Raw genomic sequence first — 17,817 nt, 5'->3', positions numbered from 1 at the left:
TCCATTGAGCTGACTGGCGCTTTGTTTCTGGATTGAAAAATGGCATCCACGTCTCATCCATTGTCACAACCGACGAAAAGAATGTCCCATTCATGCTGTCATTGCACGTCAACATTGCTTGGCAACATGCCACACGGGCAGCCATGTGGTCATCCGTCAGCATTTGTGGCACCCACCTGGATGACACTTTTCACATTTTCAGGTCGTCATGCAGGATTGTGTGCACAGAACCTACAGAAATGCCAACTCTGGAGGCGATCTGTTCAACAGTCATTCGGCGATCCCCCAAAACAATTCTCTCCACATTCTCGATCATGTCGTCAGACCGGCTTGTGCGAGTCCGAGGTTGTTTCGGTTTGTTGTCACATGATGTTCTGCCTTCATTAAACTGTCGCACCCACGAACGCACTTTCGACACATCCATAACTCCATCACCACATGTCTCCTTCAACTGTCGATGAATTTCAATTGGTTTCACACCACGCAAATTCAGAAAACGAATGATTGCACGCTGTTCAAGTAAGGAAAACATCACCATTTTAAGTATTTAAAACAGTTCTCATTCTCGCCGCTGGCGGTAAAATTCCATCTGCCGTACGGTGCTGCCATCTCTGGGACGTATTGACAATGAACGCGGCCTCATTTTAAAACAATGCGCATGTTTCTATCTCTTTCCAGTCCGGAGAAAAAAAATCGGAGGCCTTAGAACTTGAATGCACCTTGTATATTCAGTGTGTGTATGCATTGGAGCTATTTGTTGTATTACGATGATAAATCTTATACCACTGTGAGACAATTACTGGACGAATAAATAAATAAAATAAAATAAATGTCAACACGGAATGTGCAAATTAATTATATTTTGGACATGACTGCACCACATGAACATGGTCAAATGGAATTTAGTTTACATTTGTAAATAATTTAAGGAGAAAAAGTAATATCTCACCAAATAGTGTAATTGCTAAGTTGTCAACAGGCACATAAACGAGACTAAAAACTCTGCCTCTCTGTGAAGGCCTTACATGCCTCGAATCTTCCAACCACCCGTTGGACTCAACTGAAAAGGAACACTCCTCTCATCACCCAGTGTCATCCCAGACTGTAACAACTGAATCCTATCCTTCGCCAGGGCTTTGGCTGCTTATCATTGTCCTCAGAAATCAAGAACATCCTACCTGTATACTCTTCTCATATTGTATCCCTGAATTTAAGCTCATGTCCTAACCTAACCACAACCTCGTGACGTACAATTTACCTGAGAAAACAGTGGTGAACAATAAGCAGCGAAACTAAAATAATGATTGCTTTGTTAATCGAAATTAAAGCTAACCTCTATGAGCAAATATAAGATAGAAGAGATTCAGTTTCAGAGCTAAAAAACTAACAGTAATTTCTATCATTCATTGGTTATCTGAAACTATCTTTACACTGGCTACATGAACTGTCACTTTACCAATCTATGAGCAGTCCTGCTTGGCTCTTAGTTGTAGATTATAGACAATACTATCAGATTATAAATGAAAAATAATGATAGGAAGAAAAATAAAGCCAAATGAAAAAGTCAATCAATAACCAAAACTACATGGCAAAATTTCAGAAATCTAAAAAAATACATTTAAATCAATTAATTAAATAAAAATTATAATGAAAGTCTTTTGATTAGCTGTAGGAGGAAAAACAACTTCACTGTCCTCCATGAGTTCTGAACTTGTGACCTTTTACATGACAAGTTTCAGTGCTACGCTACTATATTACTATGATTAAAGTTGTTACATTTATGAGTCACATTCCAGTAGCAACGATGAACTGCAGCTGTCAAAGATCTGACTTCACATAATGTCATGCAAAACTTTTGTAATGTAAGCTGATCTCTGTCATTACAATAACTTTATATATGACACTGAACTGTGTCTTGTGTGGAAGGATCTAGTAGTATTTGGTTAGTGCTGTGTACGAAACGCACGTTTATTGTTAGGGTTGTTCGTGTTTGTGTGTGTTTTTTGTTTTATGGTTATCATAAGAGATGAAATACAAAATTAAAGGGCGAGATCCAGGATTCGGGATCTAAACTCAATAAGAAGGCAAGGAGAAGTGACCAACTGTTGTGGCATTCTGGCAATGGCAAACGGTTCAGGCGTGACATTGAGACTCTAGTTGGAGGAAACCAGCTACAGCCTGTGAAGTGTCAACTATCAAGTAATTTTAATCAAACTATAGTCGAGCTGCTAGGCCAGGACAGTGCATCTGCACTGGCACATGTATATGTGTGTATGCTAGCTATGGAGGAGGATATGTCTAAAAGCAATTAAAGCTTTCAGCAAGCAAGGTCTGCTATTTTTTTTTATAAGTACAGAACTCTGTTTGTGTGGCAGTTGGTCAAACTGTTATGAAGAGTGCTTCACGAGCTGTGTGTAAACATGCGCACACCATGCTAAGGTGCTCAGTCCTGGCTTGGCAACTGTTGAGAATGGAGCTCCCTTCGAATGTTACCGCCAAGTGCGAATTGTGCGCAGTTATTTGGTTTTTGAACGCAAAGGGCACTGTGCCAATTGAAATCCATCGCCAATTGACGGAAGTGTATGGTGAGTCATGTATGGATGTCAAAATTGTTCTTAAGTGGTACAGAGAGTCTGGAGCTGGTCGGACCGAAATTCACGACGAACAGCATGGCGGCGAGCTGGTATGACATGGGCATACAAAAATTGCCACAGCATCTACAAAAATGCATCAACAGAAGTGGTGATTATGTTGAAAAATAGCTAAGTGTTCAAGCTGTAAACTGATGTAAACCACTGTAGAAATAAACAGGTCTATGTACTTATAAAAAAAATAAGAGACCTTACTTTTGGGATTACCCTCATATATGTACCTACTGACAACTCAACACTTCAGCTACTCAGAGAGCACTCCTTAAATTGTTTATTTACCAACAAGAGCTTTATGCTTTCATATTTATCTTACATTTGAACAATTAGACATAAGTCAATCTTTGTGCTGTTATTTGTATGACTATTATTGGGCCGAAAATGAAGTTTTAATGAATACAGCAATTGTAATGAAGGATAATGCAGTCTAATGGAAAATGCAAGGCCAGGTACTACCATGACTACACTTCAGACTACAGACACATGTGTAAAGCACAAAATGAACACTGACAATGACTTACCTGCGCCTGTGCTTGGGCCTGGGCTTGTGCCTGGGCATGTGCTTGGGCCTGGGCTTGTGCCTGGGCATGCGCCTGGGCCTGGGCTTGCGCCTGGGCCTGCGCTTGTGCTTGCGCTTGCGCCTGGGCCTGCGCCTGAGCTTGGGCCTGCGCCTGGGCTTGAGCTTGGGCTTGAGCCTGGGCCTGGGCTTGGGCCTGTGCCTGAGCTTGAGCTTGAGCTTGAGCCTGTGCCTGGGCTTGAGCCTGTGCCTGGGCTTGAGCCTGCGCCTGAGCTTGAGCCTGCGCCTGAGCTTGGGCCTGGGCATGGGCTTGTGCTTGTGCTTGGGCCTGCGCATGAGCCTGTGCTTGAGCCTGAGCTTGAGCTTGTACTAAGCCACTCAGCTGCACCGCTGAAGTCAGCTGCACCTGCTGGATCTGGCCAGATGGAGTGATGATTTGGGCAACTTGCTGTGTCGGCACCTGTGTGGCAAAACACAAAACATCAGGCAAATTCTTCACACTTTGGTAGAAACTATGCAATTTAAAAGTCAAAAACTGTCTTTGAAACTGTTACACTGACAAATGGTTAACTCAATAATAACTGCCAAAGGAAAATTTAGTCAAGGAACTTACCTTTAACAAGTAAAATTTTTAGCACTGTCAATATACATTCATATAAATGTTAAAGTGATGACACTATCCTAACTTTTGGAGCGTGGATAGTGAAAGGATAAAATGAAAGGGGAGGTCACTCATACCCTAGAGTGAGAGGGACCAATCTATGGTGAGGACAAGTACGGGCCTTAAAGGCAGGATCCTCTCATCCTGGAGTCTGAGTGACATGACTTTCCTTTTTAACCATGGTCAACCTATCCTTCTCTCCTTCCTGAGAGAGAAACCAACAGTTAAAAAAACCTAGGACAGTAGCGCCACTTTTACTTTTATATTTGTCTATTAACAATACTAAACATTTTGTCTCCTGGAGGTAGTTACTGGACAGCAATTCGGTCTCAACAATAGTGTGCATCGATTTTGAGGAAAGCGATGGAATGCAAATACTTTTTAAACAACTTATGGTAAGAGTTTATTCATTCCTGCTAAAAAACGAAAATCTAGAGTAAAGCTGACAGACAGAAATTTAAAAAAAACAGATGCAGTACTTGAAATCTTCAGAAAATTTAAGGAATTCCCGTAGTACGAATGGGGAAATGCACTAAATAAGTAGGTACGGCATATAGAAATTGGACAAAAGGAAAATCCATCACAAACTTTGGACCAGGCAGAAAACAACGCACAATAAGGTATACATTCGCACACACACACAAAGCGTGCGCGCGTGTGTGTGTGTGTGTGTGTGTGTGTGTGTGTGTGTGTGCGTGCATGTGCGTGTCCTTTTTTCCCCCCTAAGGTAAGTCCTTTCCGCTCCCGGGATTGGAATGACTCCTTACCCTCTCCCTTAAAACCCACATCCTTTCATCTTTCCCTCTCCTTCCCTCTTTCCTGATGAAGCAACCTTGGGCTGCAAAAGCTTGAAATTTGTGTGTGTGTGTTTTTTTTATTGTGTCTATCTACCAGCACTTTCTCGTTTGGTAAGTCACAGCATCTTTGTTTTTTAATATATTTATTTTCTTGCTTACAACTTTACACCTAGCAGCCCTATTCAGTCTCCACCAGTTCCCTGCACAATCTCACAGCCAGCATGTCTTTCCACATCCCTACCCTACTATCCCTCCAACTTCCTATTACGTACCACCTACATCCACCACCAACCTCAAGACTCACGTCAGACACAGTCACAGTCACAGTCCACAGTCTGGCTACAGCAGCTAGAGACAGTCTCTCTCTCTCTCTCTCTCTCTCTCTCTCTCTCTGTGTGTGTGTGTGTGTGTGTGTGTGTGTGTGTGTGGGCGCGCGCGTTTTGTGCTAGTGTGAATGCACATGTGTTTTCTATTTCCTAAGAAAGACATTTTTGGCCAAAAGCTTAAATGTTTAGCAGTCTTTCCATTATGTCTGTCTGCGACTCAGTGCCTCCTCTATGTGATGAGTAGCAACTTACCTTTTTCCTGATTTTGCTATTATTCTAACCCAACTTTCCATTGTCTAATTGTTTCTGGTGGTTCCCATAAATAAAAGCATTCTACAGACAACTCTACATATTCAATTTGATATAACAAATAGGTCAACTTGGGAGACAGCATCATAAAGCACTCGTGTCATGGATGAGATGTACATGACATTTCATTTCTTTAGTGCGCTATATTTAATTTTAACCATGTCACTTTAATATATAGTCACAGTTCATTATTTTTACTCAAAGTGCAGCAACAGACATTGGTACTTTCTGTACAGAACTCACATGTGAATTAGTTGCATTTGTATCCCATATTTGTCACAGAACATTGATTAGGGAAAAAAAAATTCTCGGAAACTGGAAGAATGCACTTATCACACATCTACAACAATAGCAATGGAAGTACACAACCAAATGACCACCATCTATTACTTGCATCACCCAATTGCAGAAATCTCAATATGTAATGTTGCCAAGACCAAAAAAGGAACTTTCATGGATGATGGAAAAGCACAGATGTAACAAAATAAGAAACCCCTCAGTCAAAAGTTATAAGCCAAAATTGTCAGACAGTGTAACCATGAACCAAATACACCCATTCATGTATGTTGCTAATCAGATAATGAAGATCTGCATATTCATTAGTGATATTTCCTGCTACGATTTCCCAGTGCAATGAGGTCAGCCTTGTTGGAGGACAAGGGTTCATGAAAGGTTGAACTGACAGGCTACATTACAGATTCAAAATGCAGAATGGTAAGTCATCAAGAATTTTACATCATTAATTTGGATGTGAAGAGTGTCAGAGAAACACTAAAACACACAAACTGCAGATGCTCAAATACAAATATTGAATATCTTATTAAAACTTACTACTCTAATTAAATTACTTATGAATCCATGTCTGTCACTTGTGTCTAAAGTGCTGTCATCCACAGTATTCCTTGGTCAAGGCTCAGTCAGTTATGCATGAACCTCATTCTATTAAAACAATACAAATGGACTGATGTTTTCTTTCTGGGACAATGGCGACACCAGAAAATTTGCACATGACGTACAAAGTTTTGGTTGAAAGAACTCAGTTCCGAAGTGTCACCTAACAAGAAACTTTAATCAGTCTAGTTTTCAGGTAATGTGACTTGGTGCCTAAGTGACAACCAGACTACAAATCTAAAGACCCAGGGTTGCATTTACAAATGGAATATGATGAGGTGAAGTAACAGAGGTCAGAAACATCCCGTTGCATTTGAGCTGAGAAACTCCTTCTGAAGCTGAAAGACTCCACACTGATAAACAACATATGGATGCCTAGGGCCTGAGGAATCACTAATCTGCAGTTTCAAAGAGTATCCACAAGTGATTGTCAAATTCTCTGAGAATTATCTCTAACATACAGGAACAGCAGCACTATGAAAACACATGGAGAGTAGGAAGATATCTGATGGACTACTTAAAGGCTCCAATACAGTGGTGACTTAAATGCTGTACTGCAAAGATTAAACAGACACATACATGATCACAACACAAGGAATCGGCTTAAGTTAACTGAAAAGAATCCCATAATTCTTGGGTGAGGGGGGGGGGGGGGGGGGGGGATGTGACTCAGTCTATCCAATTGGTTACAGGCTCAGTAAAACGCACTTCTTAAATCGCGTAACATTTTATTTTCCTCGCATCAGTCAAGTCTGGGAAAAATAGTTCAGTTACATCAAGAGTTTTCATTTGAAAAATGAAAACATAAAAGACGAATCAACAAAGTTCTTCATTGTACAGAAATTTGACAGAGATAATTTTCAGTCATGGAAATATCAAATGGAAATTACCTTTCACGATGAGAAATTTCTGAATGTTGATGACAGAAGCCAAGTAAGACCAGATGAAGGCACAAAGGCATGGAACCTGTGGCATGAGCTTAATGCAAAAGCAATGCCTTATAGAGTGTCTGATATGGGATTTACCAATTTAAGCTGTTATGATCTGTGCCACCACACAGCAAATGGTTTGTGGAATCAACTTAAGATAATTCATAAACAACAATATGTAATAAATAAAATGACATTGATACAAAAGTTCTTCAATTATAAAATGTCACACTGTGATACTATTGTGCAACATTGCCAAAGTTTTAGTTGGTTTGTGGCAAAGTACAGTTTCTTTGTTACAATTGGGAACTCTGTGATGAAAGCAAGCAGACTTTCAATAATTTATCAGCAAGGTTACTGAAAGAAGAGCAATGTTTGTTGCAAGTTGAAGAAATCGAAACGCATTCGCTGCTGTAAAGATTAATTACAAAAAAGATAATATTTAGTGTTCACAAAGCAATTCTAGCAAAAATTCTGAAGAATGTTGAGTGCTATTATTGTCACAAGGAAGGTTACTGTAAGGTCAACTGTAAAAAAAAAGTTAAATTATGAAGAGAAATTCAAGAAACCAAACAACATGCTCTCAGTGTAGAAATTAGAAGCAATTTGGTTACTAATCATGACAATGTTTGGCTTGCTTACAGCGCTGCATCAAAACATGACTTCACACAAAGAACTTTTTTCCGCATTAAAACTATTTGGGAAGTTCAACATTTCTGTTCAGATAGAAGGTAATTTAGATGGCTATGCTGAGAGTATTGGATCAGTCAAGTTCAATGTGCTAGAAAGTTGTATATGGATACCCCGTACACTGGAGGATAAATTGTATGTACATGGTTTGAAGAAAAATAGTTTTTCACTGGGAGCAACAGCCCGTAAAATTTTAAAAAGCTTATTCAACAACAATAAGTCTGAGGTATGCAGTTAGAATCCAATGGCAGTTTGTATATAAGCTGAAAATCGATGTTAAAGAATGTTGATTTCTATGGAAAACACTGAACAAGCAAATCTTACATTGTCCGACTTAGCTTTGTTCTTGCACAAAAAGAGGGTGGGACACACGAACTTTGGGAATTTGAAGAAAATGGGTGACTGATTTGATTACAAATTTAAACTCAAATGTTATTCTTTTGTGAATGATGTTAAGATCGTAAGCTACACAGAAAGGGATTTAGATTAAATCTACCAACCCGTGTCTGTACTCCAGGAAAATTTGTTCGTGCCAATGTATGTGGAAAAATGCTACTCACTTCATTAGGTGGACCCAACTATTTTTTGTTTTCATTTTTAAAGATGATTGTACTTAACATAGATTTGTATATTTATGTAAGAACAAAAGTGATGTGCTTCTGTATTCTTAGAGTTTCAATAGTTTGTGAGAAGACAGACAAGGAATAAGCTAAAAGTTGAAGAGGTTGAAAATCAGGTGACCAGTTGCAAAACAAAGGTTTGTTAGCTCTTGACCTAGGTTTTGATATTTCTAAAAATATCTTCTTCAGAAGGACTGGGCCCTAAAACTGTATACAACCAGTTACAAAATTATTTTTACAAACATAACAAAAAATTAATAGCAAAATATTTGTGAGTTAAGGCTACTCACTTATTACATCACACGATAGTACAATAGATTAGCTGAAGCCAAGTGGCTCTTGTCATACAAAAATTGAGAAAACAAGAATTGAGAAAACCTCACAAATATTTTTCTATTAATATTTTGTTATGTTTGTAAAAATAATTTTGTAACTGGTTGTATACATTTTTAGAGCCCACTCCTTCTGAAGAAGATATTTTCAGAAATATCAAAACCTCGGTCAAGGGCTAGTAAACCTTTGTTTTGCAACTGTTGGCTGATTTTTCAGCCCCTTCAGATCTACACAGTTGCTGTTTCGTAGCCATGTTTAAGATTTTTTCACCATATATACCAGAGCAGAATGGCAAAGCTGAATATGGCATCAGATCAACAGTGGAAAAAGCTCACACAATGCTTCTCGATCCTGGTCTTCCAGAGACACTTTGATCACAAGCTGTCAACAAAGCAATCTATACATTCAATTGCTGTCCATGTAAGTCTACTTTTGAAAAGATGCCTTTCGAGAAATGGTCTGGGAATAAAACATCATTAAAGCATATGACTAAGTTTGGGGCTAATGTTTCATACATACTCCCAAACAGTTTCAATCCAAATTTCGAAGCAAATCAAAGTTGATAGTAAATGGTTCGCCATACTTGCTACAGCAAAAATTATAGTGGTCTGGTCCTATAACAATCAAAATAACTGTTCCACAAGATGTGATACTTAACTAAAGTACCAGAGCATAAACAAAAGAAATCAGGACCAACAATGTTACTTAAGAATGCAACTACCTAACAGAAATGGAAGATCATTCAATAACCTGTGGAAAATGGAGATGTAGTCGTGCAATATAAAGATCCCTCTGCTACTGAGAGATTTACTTAACATGGAATGAATCTTACAAACAGTGATGAACTTCACCCCCCAATTCATTTCCAAAATTATGTGGCCTACGCAGCAGTCATTGATGAACCATAAACTTTCAAGGAGGTGATGGTATCCATAGATCCGAAGAAGTGGTACAAAGCAATGAAAGATGAAATGTCCTCATTTGCAATAACTAATATGTGGGACTTAGTGGACTTATCTACTTCACGTTCATCAAGCATTTGTAAGCCTCAAGCAACACCTGGTAATTACAGTTTATAGTTGCACTTGGGACAGTGCCCAGCTAACGAAGACAAGAAATCCATGTGAAATACTATATTTCAAAAGACTGTAGATGCATTGAGTTTCACCTCAAAGTGACAAGATCTGATACAATGTTTTCTGTCTGTCAAGAGTGTCAGTTTGTCAACAACCCTGGACCTGGAAAACTCTGTTAAACACATCATAAAATATCTCCAAGAGGCAAAGGTATTAAATACTGTGGGAGCTGTCTTAAACTTCATTTATTTCCAGATTCTGATTTTAATGGAGATATTGGTATTCATCGTTCAATAACAATTATGTCAACACATTTATCAGTGGACCTGTTACCTGGACATCTTGCAGGCAAATATGTGCTGCCAATCTACAATGTAAACAGAGTATGTTGCAGCATCTGACGCAACTACTGAAATAATGTGGCTATACACTATCTGGCAGAAGGTCTGTGTCAACATGGAACAACTATCTCAACTCTTTGTGGACAATTACAGTGGACTGTACTTGCTAAACAATAACAAACATCACAAAAGGGCTAAAAACATAGACATAAGTTTCACTATATTCTTGAAAAGATAAATGATGGTTCTATTCTTGTATCCTATGTCAGTTCACAAGATTAGTTGCCAAAAGAAAGTCCCAACCTAATTGCATGTCACTATCAATAGTCTGTAAAATCAAGAAACGAGAGTGGGAGTGTTACAGAGTATAGCTTGTTGTGCTAATTATTCTGTGATGTCTGTGTGCAGGTGGACAATAGCTTATTAATGTGTGTAATATTTATATGACGGCACACTGAAAAATAGTGGCTTCAAATTTTGTATTCCACTCTCAACACTGGTCGAGGTATTACATATCGTGCATATTACTTGACCGACTTCCCCACTTCCCCTGAGGCAATTTGCAACCCTTTAATCCTAGAGGACTCTGAACTGTAGCGTGTAACATGACAATGTGCATGATAGACACCATGCTGTAATCAAGTTTCTAACTGCAGAAAACATTCGTCCACACTTGGAGCACCTTCTTCTTCAGCATGACAATGCCAGATCACACACAACTGCAACAATCCAATGCGCCTTGGGTTCACAGTCATCGATCATCCTCCATACAGTCTCAACTTGGCCCCATCCGATTTTCATTTGCTTCCAAAACTTAAAAAATATCTTTGAATAGTTCACTTTGATTGTGATGAAACAGTGCACACAGATGTGAGGTTGTGGCTCTGTCAACAAAGTCAATCATTCACCAGTGACATTATCAACAAAGTGGTCTCGTGTTGGGAGAAACGAGTTCGTCGCCAGGGTGATTATGTTGAGAAATTAATGTGCACACATACAATAAAGATGAAGAATTAAAAAATGTTTTATTTAAAAAGCTGTAAGAGTTTTTCATTAAAAAAAATTCTGGAACATTACTTTTCAGTACACCCTCATACCCCTTTGTCACTTCCGACTGATACACGATCATTTATTCCTCTGCATATTAATTTTTGTCTTGTTACCATTATTAACACTCTGCCTTCCTGCGGCACCACAGTGGTGCCGTGCACGAAACAGCGGTCAACGGCCGGCGACACCACAGTGGTGTCATGTGCATAGTATCGCCCAGTGGCCGATGACACCACAGTGGCGTCGTGAGCATAGTATCGTGCAGTGGCCAGAGACAGTACTTTAGTATCTTTTGCATTCTGTTGGTGTTCTGTTTAGGTAACAATAAGGTACACATGTCAACAAGTTTTTTGTTTGTATAAGTACTTGTGCCCTTTCATCATGGCAGGCGAAAGAGATGATATGATTAATTACAATGAATGTGCAGAGCAAAACTTGGAGGTTGCCACTACATCGCATATGTCTCATCACGATCCGGTTGATAGACTTTCTGGTCACACAAAGCAACACCAACTAATAGGCCTATGTATTTCTGAAATGAATAAAACGAAAACAAAGAAACTGCCTTGTACGTTCCGAAAACAAAAAGAAGAACAAACTTAATGTGTAAGCCTTGTGGAGCTGCATTACATCTTGGAGACTGTTTTGCTGCATATCATATGAAAGAGAAATAGTAAGTACAAAAGTGAATGCAAATAAACAAATATATGAAACAAACAAATTTTTATTTACTTACGTATGTATATCTCGAAATTTCATGAAAGTAGGGGAACAGAATTGAGAAATTATGAGAATTAACGATGAGATTGGTAAAACGTAACAATTTATAATCTCCCAATAATGTCGAGAAAGGACAGTCACAAGCCAAGTAATCTGAATTAGCACTGCCGGTGCCAAGTGAATAAATTTGTATGAGACAAGCAGACGGCAAAGTGTTAATGGAATCTGTTTTGTGCCATGTATTTGAAATGTCTTCTTCTTCATTCAAGCAAGAACACTTATTCATCCTAAACTGTTATAATCTAATTACACTTTATCCAATCAAGAAACACCACTTCAGGAGTTGAGATGTTGACAAATTAAGAACTGATGAACTGAATTCAAAATTCTGAGGTGAACTAATACATGCATGCAGTTCATTAACACTGATGAACTGAATTCGAAATTCTGAGGTGAACTAACACATGCATGCAGTTCAGTAAGAGTGGAATGTGCTAATGATGCAAGTAATTCTTACTGGAAAATTTTCTTAAGGTGTAATATAAGACTAAATTCAGTTTCACAGGAGTGAGATATAAGTAAGTTAATGCAGACAGTACCAAAATTATATTCACCCATTTGAAGGCACACATGGAAGTTTGTAAATGTAATGATACTAAACTTGTAGCAATATAAAAAAAAAAAGTCACATGCAACTTTCAAAGTTATCAGTACTTCCACAACAGAAGTATGCATGATTTTGATTGTAATGAGGCACTGTTTGAGCTATATCTACTGAAATGTTCACTACAACTGCTACACGTATCGTTTTACTTGCTTCCTGAAGATCAGCCTGTATAGTTAGTTTCCTATAATACACAGTATCAGTAACAGTTCACCATAATTAGGAATCTAGTACTACCACATTTACATTAAGCAAGGGACACATCTGTGTATCTCACTGCTCTAGTCACTATCCTGGAAACTCTTGACAGAATAAGCTCTTACATGCAAATAGCAGTGTGATGACACGTCATCCCATTGGGAGTAAAATTCCTCAACTTGGATGTGTACAGTATGTTTAGGTACATCTGGCAGCATTCAGTACCTTTAAAAAAAAAAAGAGGAGGAGGAGGAGGTTCATGTAGAGCATCGGATGGCAATATACGCCAGATTATTAGTAAACTAGCTTTCTTTTCTATTGCTGCAAATCTGGTGACATAATAGACAAAATTCCTGGTAAATTGCCTTCCTTTCCTATTGCCTGCACATCAAAATACACAACAGTGAGTTAAGAATGTGGCAGTCTTCGTCCTCCAAATCTAGACTGTGGTGATAGACTGTGCTGTAGTATATTCCGAGGTCTAGGTAAGGCTGGACGTTAACTATTATGCTGGGAGTTGGCAAAACCAACAGATGAGAATACAAAATAAAAGTAGTTGTACAAGACAGATCCTTAACACAAGCTCAAGGACTACATTCACACCATATACAACACTCTTTCTGTTATACATAAAAACTGTGAGGTACACTTAAAAAATGCTGTATTACATCATAGACAAGTCTCCACTGAATATTGTTATACACATATATTGTTCACAAACAAAGAAAAAATGCCATCTTTTATCTTGTTATGTCAGATTATTTTCAAAACATTTTTAGATAAAAAGAAAGTAAAATGAGAATATATTAAATTCCCACAGGATACCAGTTCCATACCTGTATGTGTGCAATGCTAGAGTAGGATGAACAAAAGAAGTTTGAAGAGTGTATCTGTGTAGAACATGGTAGTTCTGCTCAAAATCTCCAAATGCTCAAACTGTCAAAATGTTAATCCTAACATAATTTTCACGTAATTTTAAACAGTCTAGTTGAACTGCATAGGACTGAAACTGTACTTCATGAAACATAATACAATAAATGGTTTAAAAGTGGCTAGTGCGAAAATTATGAAGGAAGAGGCTAAAGTGTCTAAATACAGTAGGCCTATTACAAAAATATGTTAGAATTTAAATGCATAAATAATAAATGAAATGAACATGTGTGAGATCCAAATGATATAGGAGGAAAAATGGCTGATACACTGACAGATGCAAGAAACAAGTATGTGAAATACACATTCTACAACATCCGGATACAGTCTGACTTCAAACAGATGCAGAATTTTAGGATAGACGATACAAAAAATACAGATAAAGAAAGAATGTTTTAAATTGGTGACTTCTGACAGGTATACAATATGTGCACACAAAATTAGAGGAACAAGCACAATTTACCTGACCAAGCTGCTGTAACATTTGCATCTGATTGCCCGAAGTCTGTACTATATTTGGAATTGCTGTTGCAATCGCTTGAACAGGAAAATGAATGGTCTGCAGTACAGTCTGTCCATTTGCAGTTGAAATGGGCACTTGCACTGGGATGGTTTGCTGCATAGGAAACTGGACCACTTGTGGCATGCTTGCTGGCCTGACTGACACATTTTGGCCTGGGACAAAATACACTGAATCACACAAACACTCAGTACACTGCAAGATATTACTGAGTTCATCCAAAGTAGGAGATTGACAATAGTTATTTCAAAATTGTTACTTTAGAAAGAAACATGAAATATCTTCTATAACTACATGATACAAACAAATTGAATTAATATGTGTTGCTCACAATAAAATACAATCTGTCATGCAAACACACCATACATCTCATGTTTTCAGATGTTGAAATTTTTTCCTTATAACCAGTTAATCTGATTTCAGTCACCTCCATAAGCAGCATTAGAATCTAGAAACGTTATATTACAACCATCACCTATAGACTGCCATACTAAATATTTTTTTTAAAAAAATGATAGCAAAATGTATATACTATCAGAGAGAGCCTATGTACCAAATATAAACATCATAACAGACCACAGAATACAAATAAAATACAATGAAACCTCACATTTTGAAATAAAATGTCCCCTCTTTAACAACAGAGTTAATTGTAGAAAGAAAAGAGGAGGAAATGTGAAAAAGTGTGTGTGTGTGTAGTAAATCAAACTATCAACCTTCCTGTGAGGATGCTCAAACACATAGTATGTGAAACAGGAAGGATTTAAAGCATAAACAAACCAAACAACTTTAAAATTTAAATATTATATGTGACAAAAATGGTAAAGCAATTAACGAAATACCTTAAGCATACTACCTAAACAATAAGTTTGATATATCAAAATACAAGCAAACAAGTGATAAGGGCTGACAATGAGTTTCCATTCTGATTGAGGTGCGAGGAAATACAATAACATTAGTTTCTTAAATGACATCATATTCATCACAGACTGTACTATTTGTTACAATTTCCATGATACAATTTTGACCTTTAATCATTTTCAAATGATTGAAGGTGCTGACAATTAAGCAGTTATCAACATCAATAAAATGAATATAAATTATGTCAGCCTCTATAGCTCATGTCAGCAGTCATTATATACACCATCAGGATGTAACAGACAGGATTAAAACTCTTGAAATACGATTCATGCTCAATGCACATATCAATAACCATGTACCAGAATACGATGTTAGTTACAGGTAATGTTACTGTAAATGACCTACGTCAAAACTGCAATTCTGAAAAGTGTAATAAGTTGTACAACCAATGGCAAATATGATGTCATTTAAGGTTTTCCATGAGATAGTGATTCCACAATATATACAACTGAATAATATTAGCGTGCATTATTTGTCATGAATTAACCTCCTAGTAGCCTAATGTCATCATGTTATCTGTCAAATTGGAACTGTTTAAACTCAAGGACGCCACAAACAGGTAACAGCTTAAATGTAAACATTATATGAAATTGTGGAAAAACTTAATGTACATTAACACACACTTAAGCCTAAACCGAGATACTCTCAGCTTGTTTATGAGAGAAAGAGACAAAGCGGATTTCTATCTAAATAAACACATCTGAAATATAAAAATCACTTCACGTAAACATAGTTCTTTTCATAATCTACGTTTCAGCATTATGCTTATAAATAACATTTGAAAAATACGTACAAAACAAATAATTATCAATGGTGATAATGAGTACTTTCTGCCCACGAGAAAAGACAGTTCAACCTTATACATACCATTTGTCATCTGTACTGTCTGGCCCGCTACGTTCTGCAGTATGCTTGTGGGAAAAACTCCAGGTGCCCTAATAATCTGTCCTGTAGGTGTAATTAACGTCTGCCCACCAGCAATTTGTAAAGCCTGATGCTGACCTGCGGACATCGCAGGAATAAACAAAGCCTCCTGTCCATCCACTGTAACTGTCTGCATGGGCTGAACCACATTGTATGCCAGGTTCTGCCCTGCAGCTGTCACTAGCTGGGCACCCTGCTGTTGTTGATAAACAAAAACAAAGGCCAATTAAGCTTGTAATACACGCACCAAAGAAGAATCGTGAATTCGTAAAATAAGAACAACAAAATATATTATCACCCTGTTAAACTTTATCCTAACCTGTAAAAACTGTCCGGGGACACCCTGCACTGAGACAACAGTGGGTGCAGCCGTGGAAGTGGTGACATAGCCTTTGACAGATGGAGAAGCCTGTTGCGTTGTTTGTTGTTGACTGTGGGCATTGTTATCCGATGGCTGAACATGGGTCACGTGATGTCCTGCCTGTTGCAAGGGAAGAAAGTTTTGTAGCTGAGAAAGTGTTATAACTTGTGGTTGCTGCTGTTGTTGTTGCTGCTGTTGCTGGGACTGCTGCTGTTGTTGTTGTTGTTGTACTTGCACGGAGGGACTTGGGATGGACAACGCTTCTCTGCTAATAGTCTCTCTCACTATCTGCTGCTGGAGGCCCGCCACGGTTGTCGCTGTATTGTTGTCAGTTTGTTGTGGCTGAGATGTATGCAACTGCTGCAAAGAGTTCAGTAGGCGCAGTTGCTGTTGCTGTCCTTGTGTAGCTAGTTGTTGCTGTAATTGCGGCGGCACGTCCAGTGTCAACACAACTTCTGGCGTTGATGCACCGTGTTGCTGCTTCTGCTCCTGTACAAGATGCGTCTCTTTACTTGCAGTATTACCAATCTTACTGCAAGTAGCAGCAAGCAGTGCGAGAGGGGACGGCTGAGTCTCCTACATCAAAAAGACCCAAAACAATGCGTAAGTTTAACATCTCAATCATATGGCGAACAGCTGAGCTACGGTTCACGGTAACTTTGGATAGCCCTACGTCATTACGCGCGCGCCCTGTGTTTCGCGGAGAAGCTCCGAAGGAACACCCACTTCCCACCCCGCCCCAAATGGGACACACACACACACACACACACACACACACATACACACACAAAACTAGTAGGCGCGCGCGCACTCGCAATATAACATGAAGAAGGCATGCTTACCTGGTTCGCGTAGTTAGCCAAACTGTAATCCGCTTTTGTTTTGGAATGAGCTGAGGACATTATCTGAAAACATACCCTTCACCAAAAATAAAATCTTCACTCTTTTCAGACACATGTATAACCTCTCAACTCATGGCGCAGACGTACTGGCGTGTATTTCAGAGAAAAGGCTACAGCAAGTGTATCCTTCCGCCAATCAATATAAAACATTGAAAATTCGACAGCATTTCCGGGATTTAACTGGGACATACGCATGCATACTGTCACATAGTTGCGAGATGGTGATTCTGGGAAAGTTTTGTACCAAAATAAATTGTGCTGGCGGAATTCGGCGGGCGGGGACTATTTGGGGCGGCAACGTCGGAGAAACACGTGCGTGACGCGGCCGCTTGGTGCAGCCCGCTGGGCCCACGGAAATAGCTGATTGGCAGTTGCTCACAATGCCCTACCCTGTGCCTTGTAAATTTGTTAGGGGCGACGGGGTTAGCGTGGCAGCCTCCTCCCACCTCCTCCTTCCGTCGCCAACCGCACGTTCGTGACAAAGGGGCC

The 17,817-nt window shown here is 38.8% G+C and overlaps 1 protein-coding gene across 2 annotated transcripts in view; it reads right to left on the bottom strand.

The window, feature by feature from the left end:
- The window catches only part of LOC126260182 (transcription factor Sp4-like), a 96,278-nt gene extending 78,692 nt beyond the window's left edge, over positions 1 to 17,586 (bottom strand). The window contains exons 1-5 of one of the 2 annotated variants that reach the window (XM_049957451.1): positions 17,269 to 17,586; positions 16,385 to 17,002; positions 16,009 to 16,261; positions 14,164 to 14,375; positions 3,170 to 3,625 (exon numbers count right to left, since the gene is read on the bottom strand). In XM_049957451.1, coding sequence (XP_049813408.1) covers positions 3,170 to 3,625; positions 14,164 to 14,375; positions 16,009 to 16,261; positions 16,385 to 17,002; positions 17,269 to 17,328 — 1,599 coding nt within the window. In that variant the 5' untranslated portion in view covers positions 17,329 to 17,586. The remainder of the gene's footprint in view (positions 1 to 3,169; positions 3,626 to 14,163; positions 14,376 to 16,008; positions 16,262 to 16,384; positions 17,003 to 17,268) is intronic. The other variant, XM_049957452.1, reaches the window with a different exon arrangement.
- Between the last annotated feature and the right edge of the window lie 231 nt (positions 17,587 to 17,817).

Source organism: Schistocerca nitens, chromosome 5 (assembly GCF_023898315.1).
Source record: "Schistocerca nitens isolate TAMUIC-IGC-003100 chromosome 5, iqSchNite1.1, whole genome shotgun sequence".
Taxonomy (NCBI): Eukaryota; Metazoa; Arthropoda; class Insecta; order Orthoptera; family Acrididae; genus Schistocerca; species Schistocerca nitens.
The sequence above is the reverse complement of the archived record's forward strand: the minus strand, read 5'-3'. Positions and strand labels throughout refer to the sequence as shown.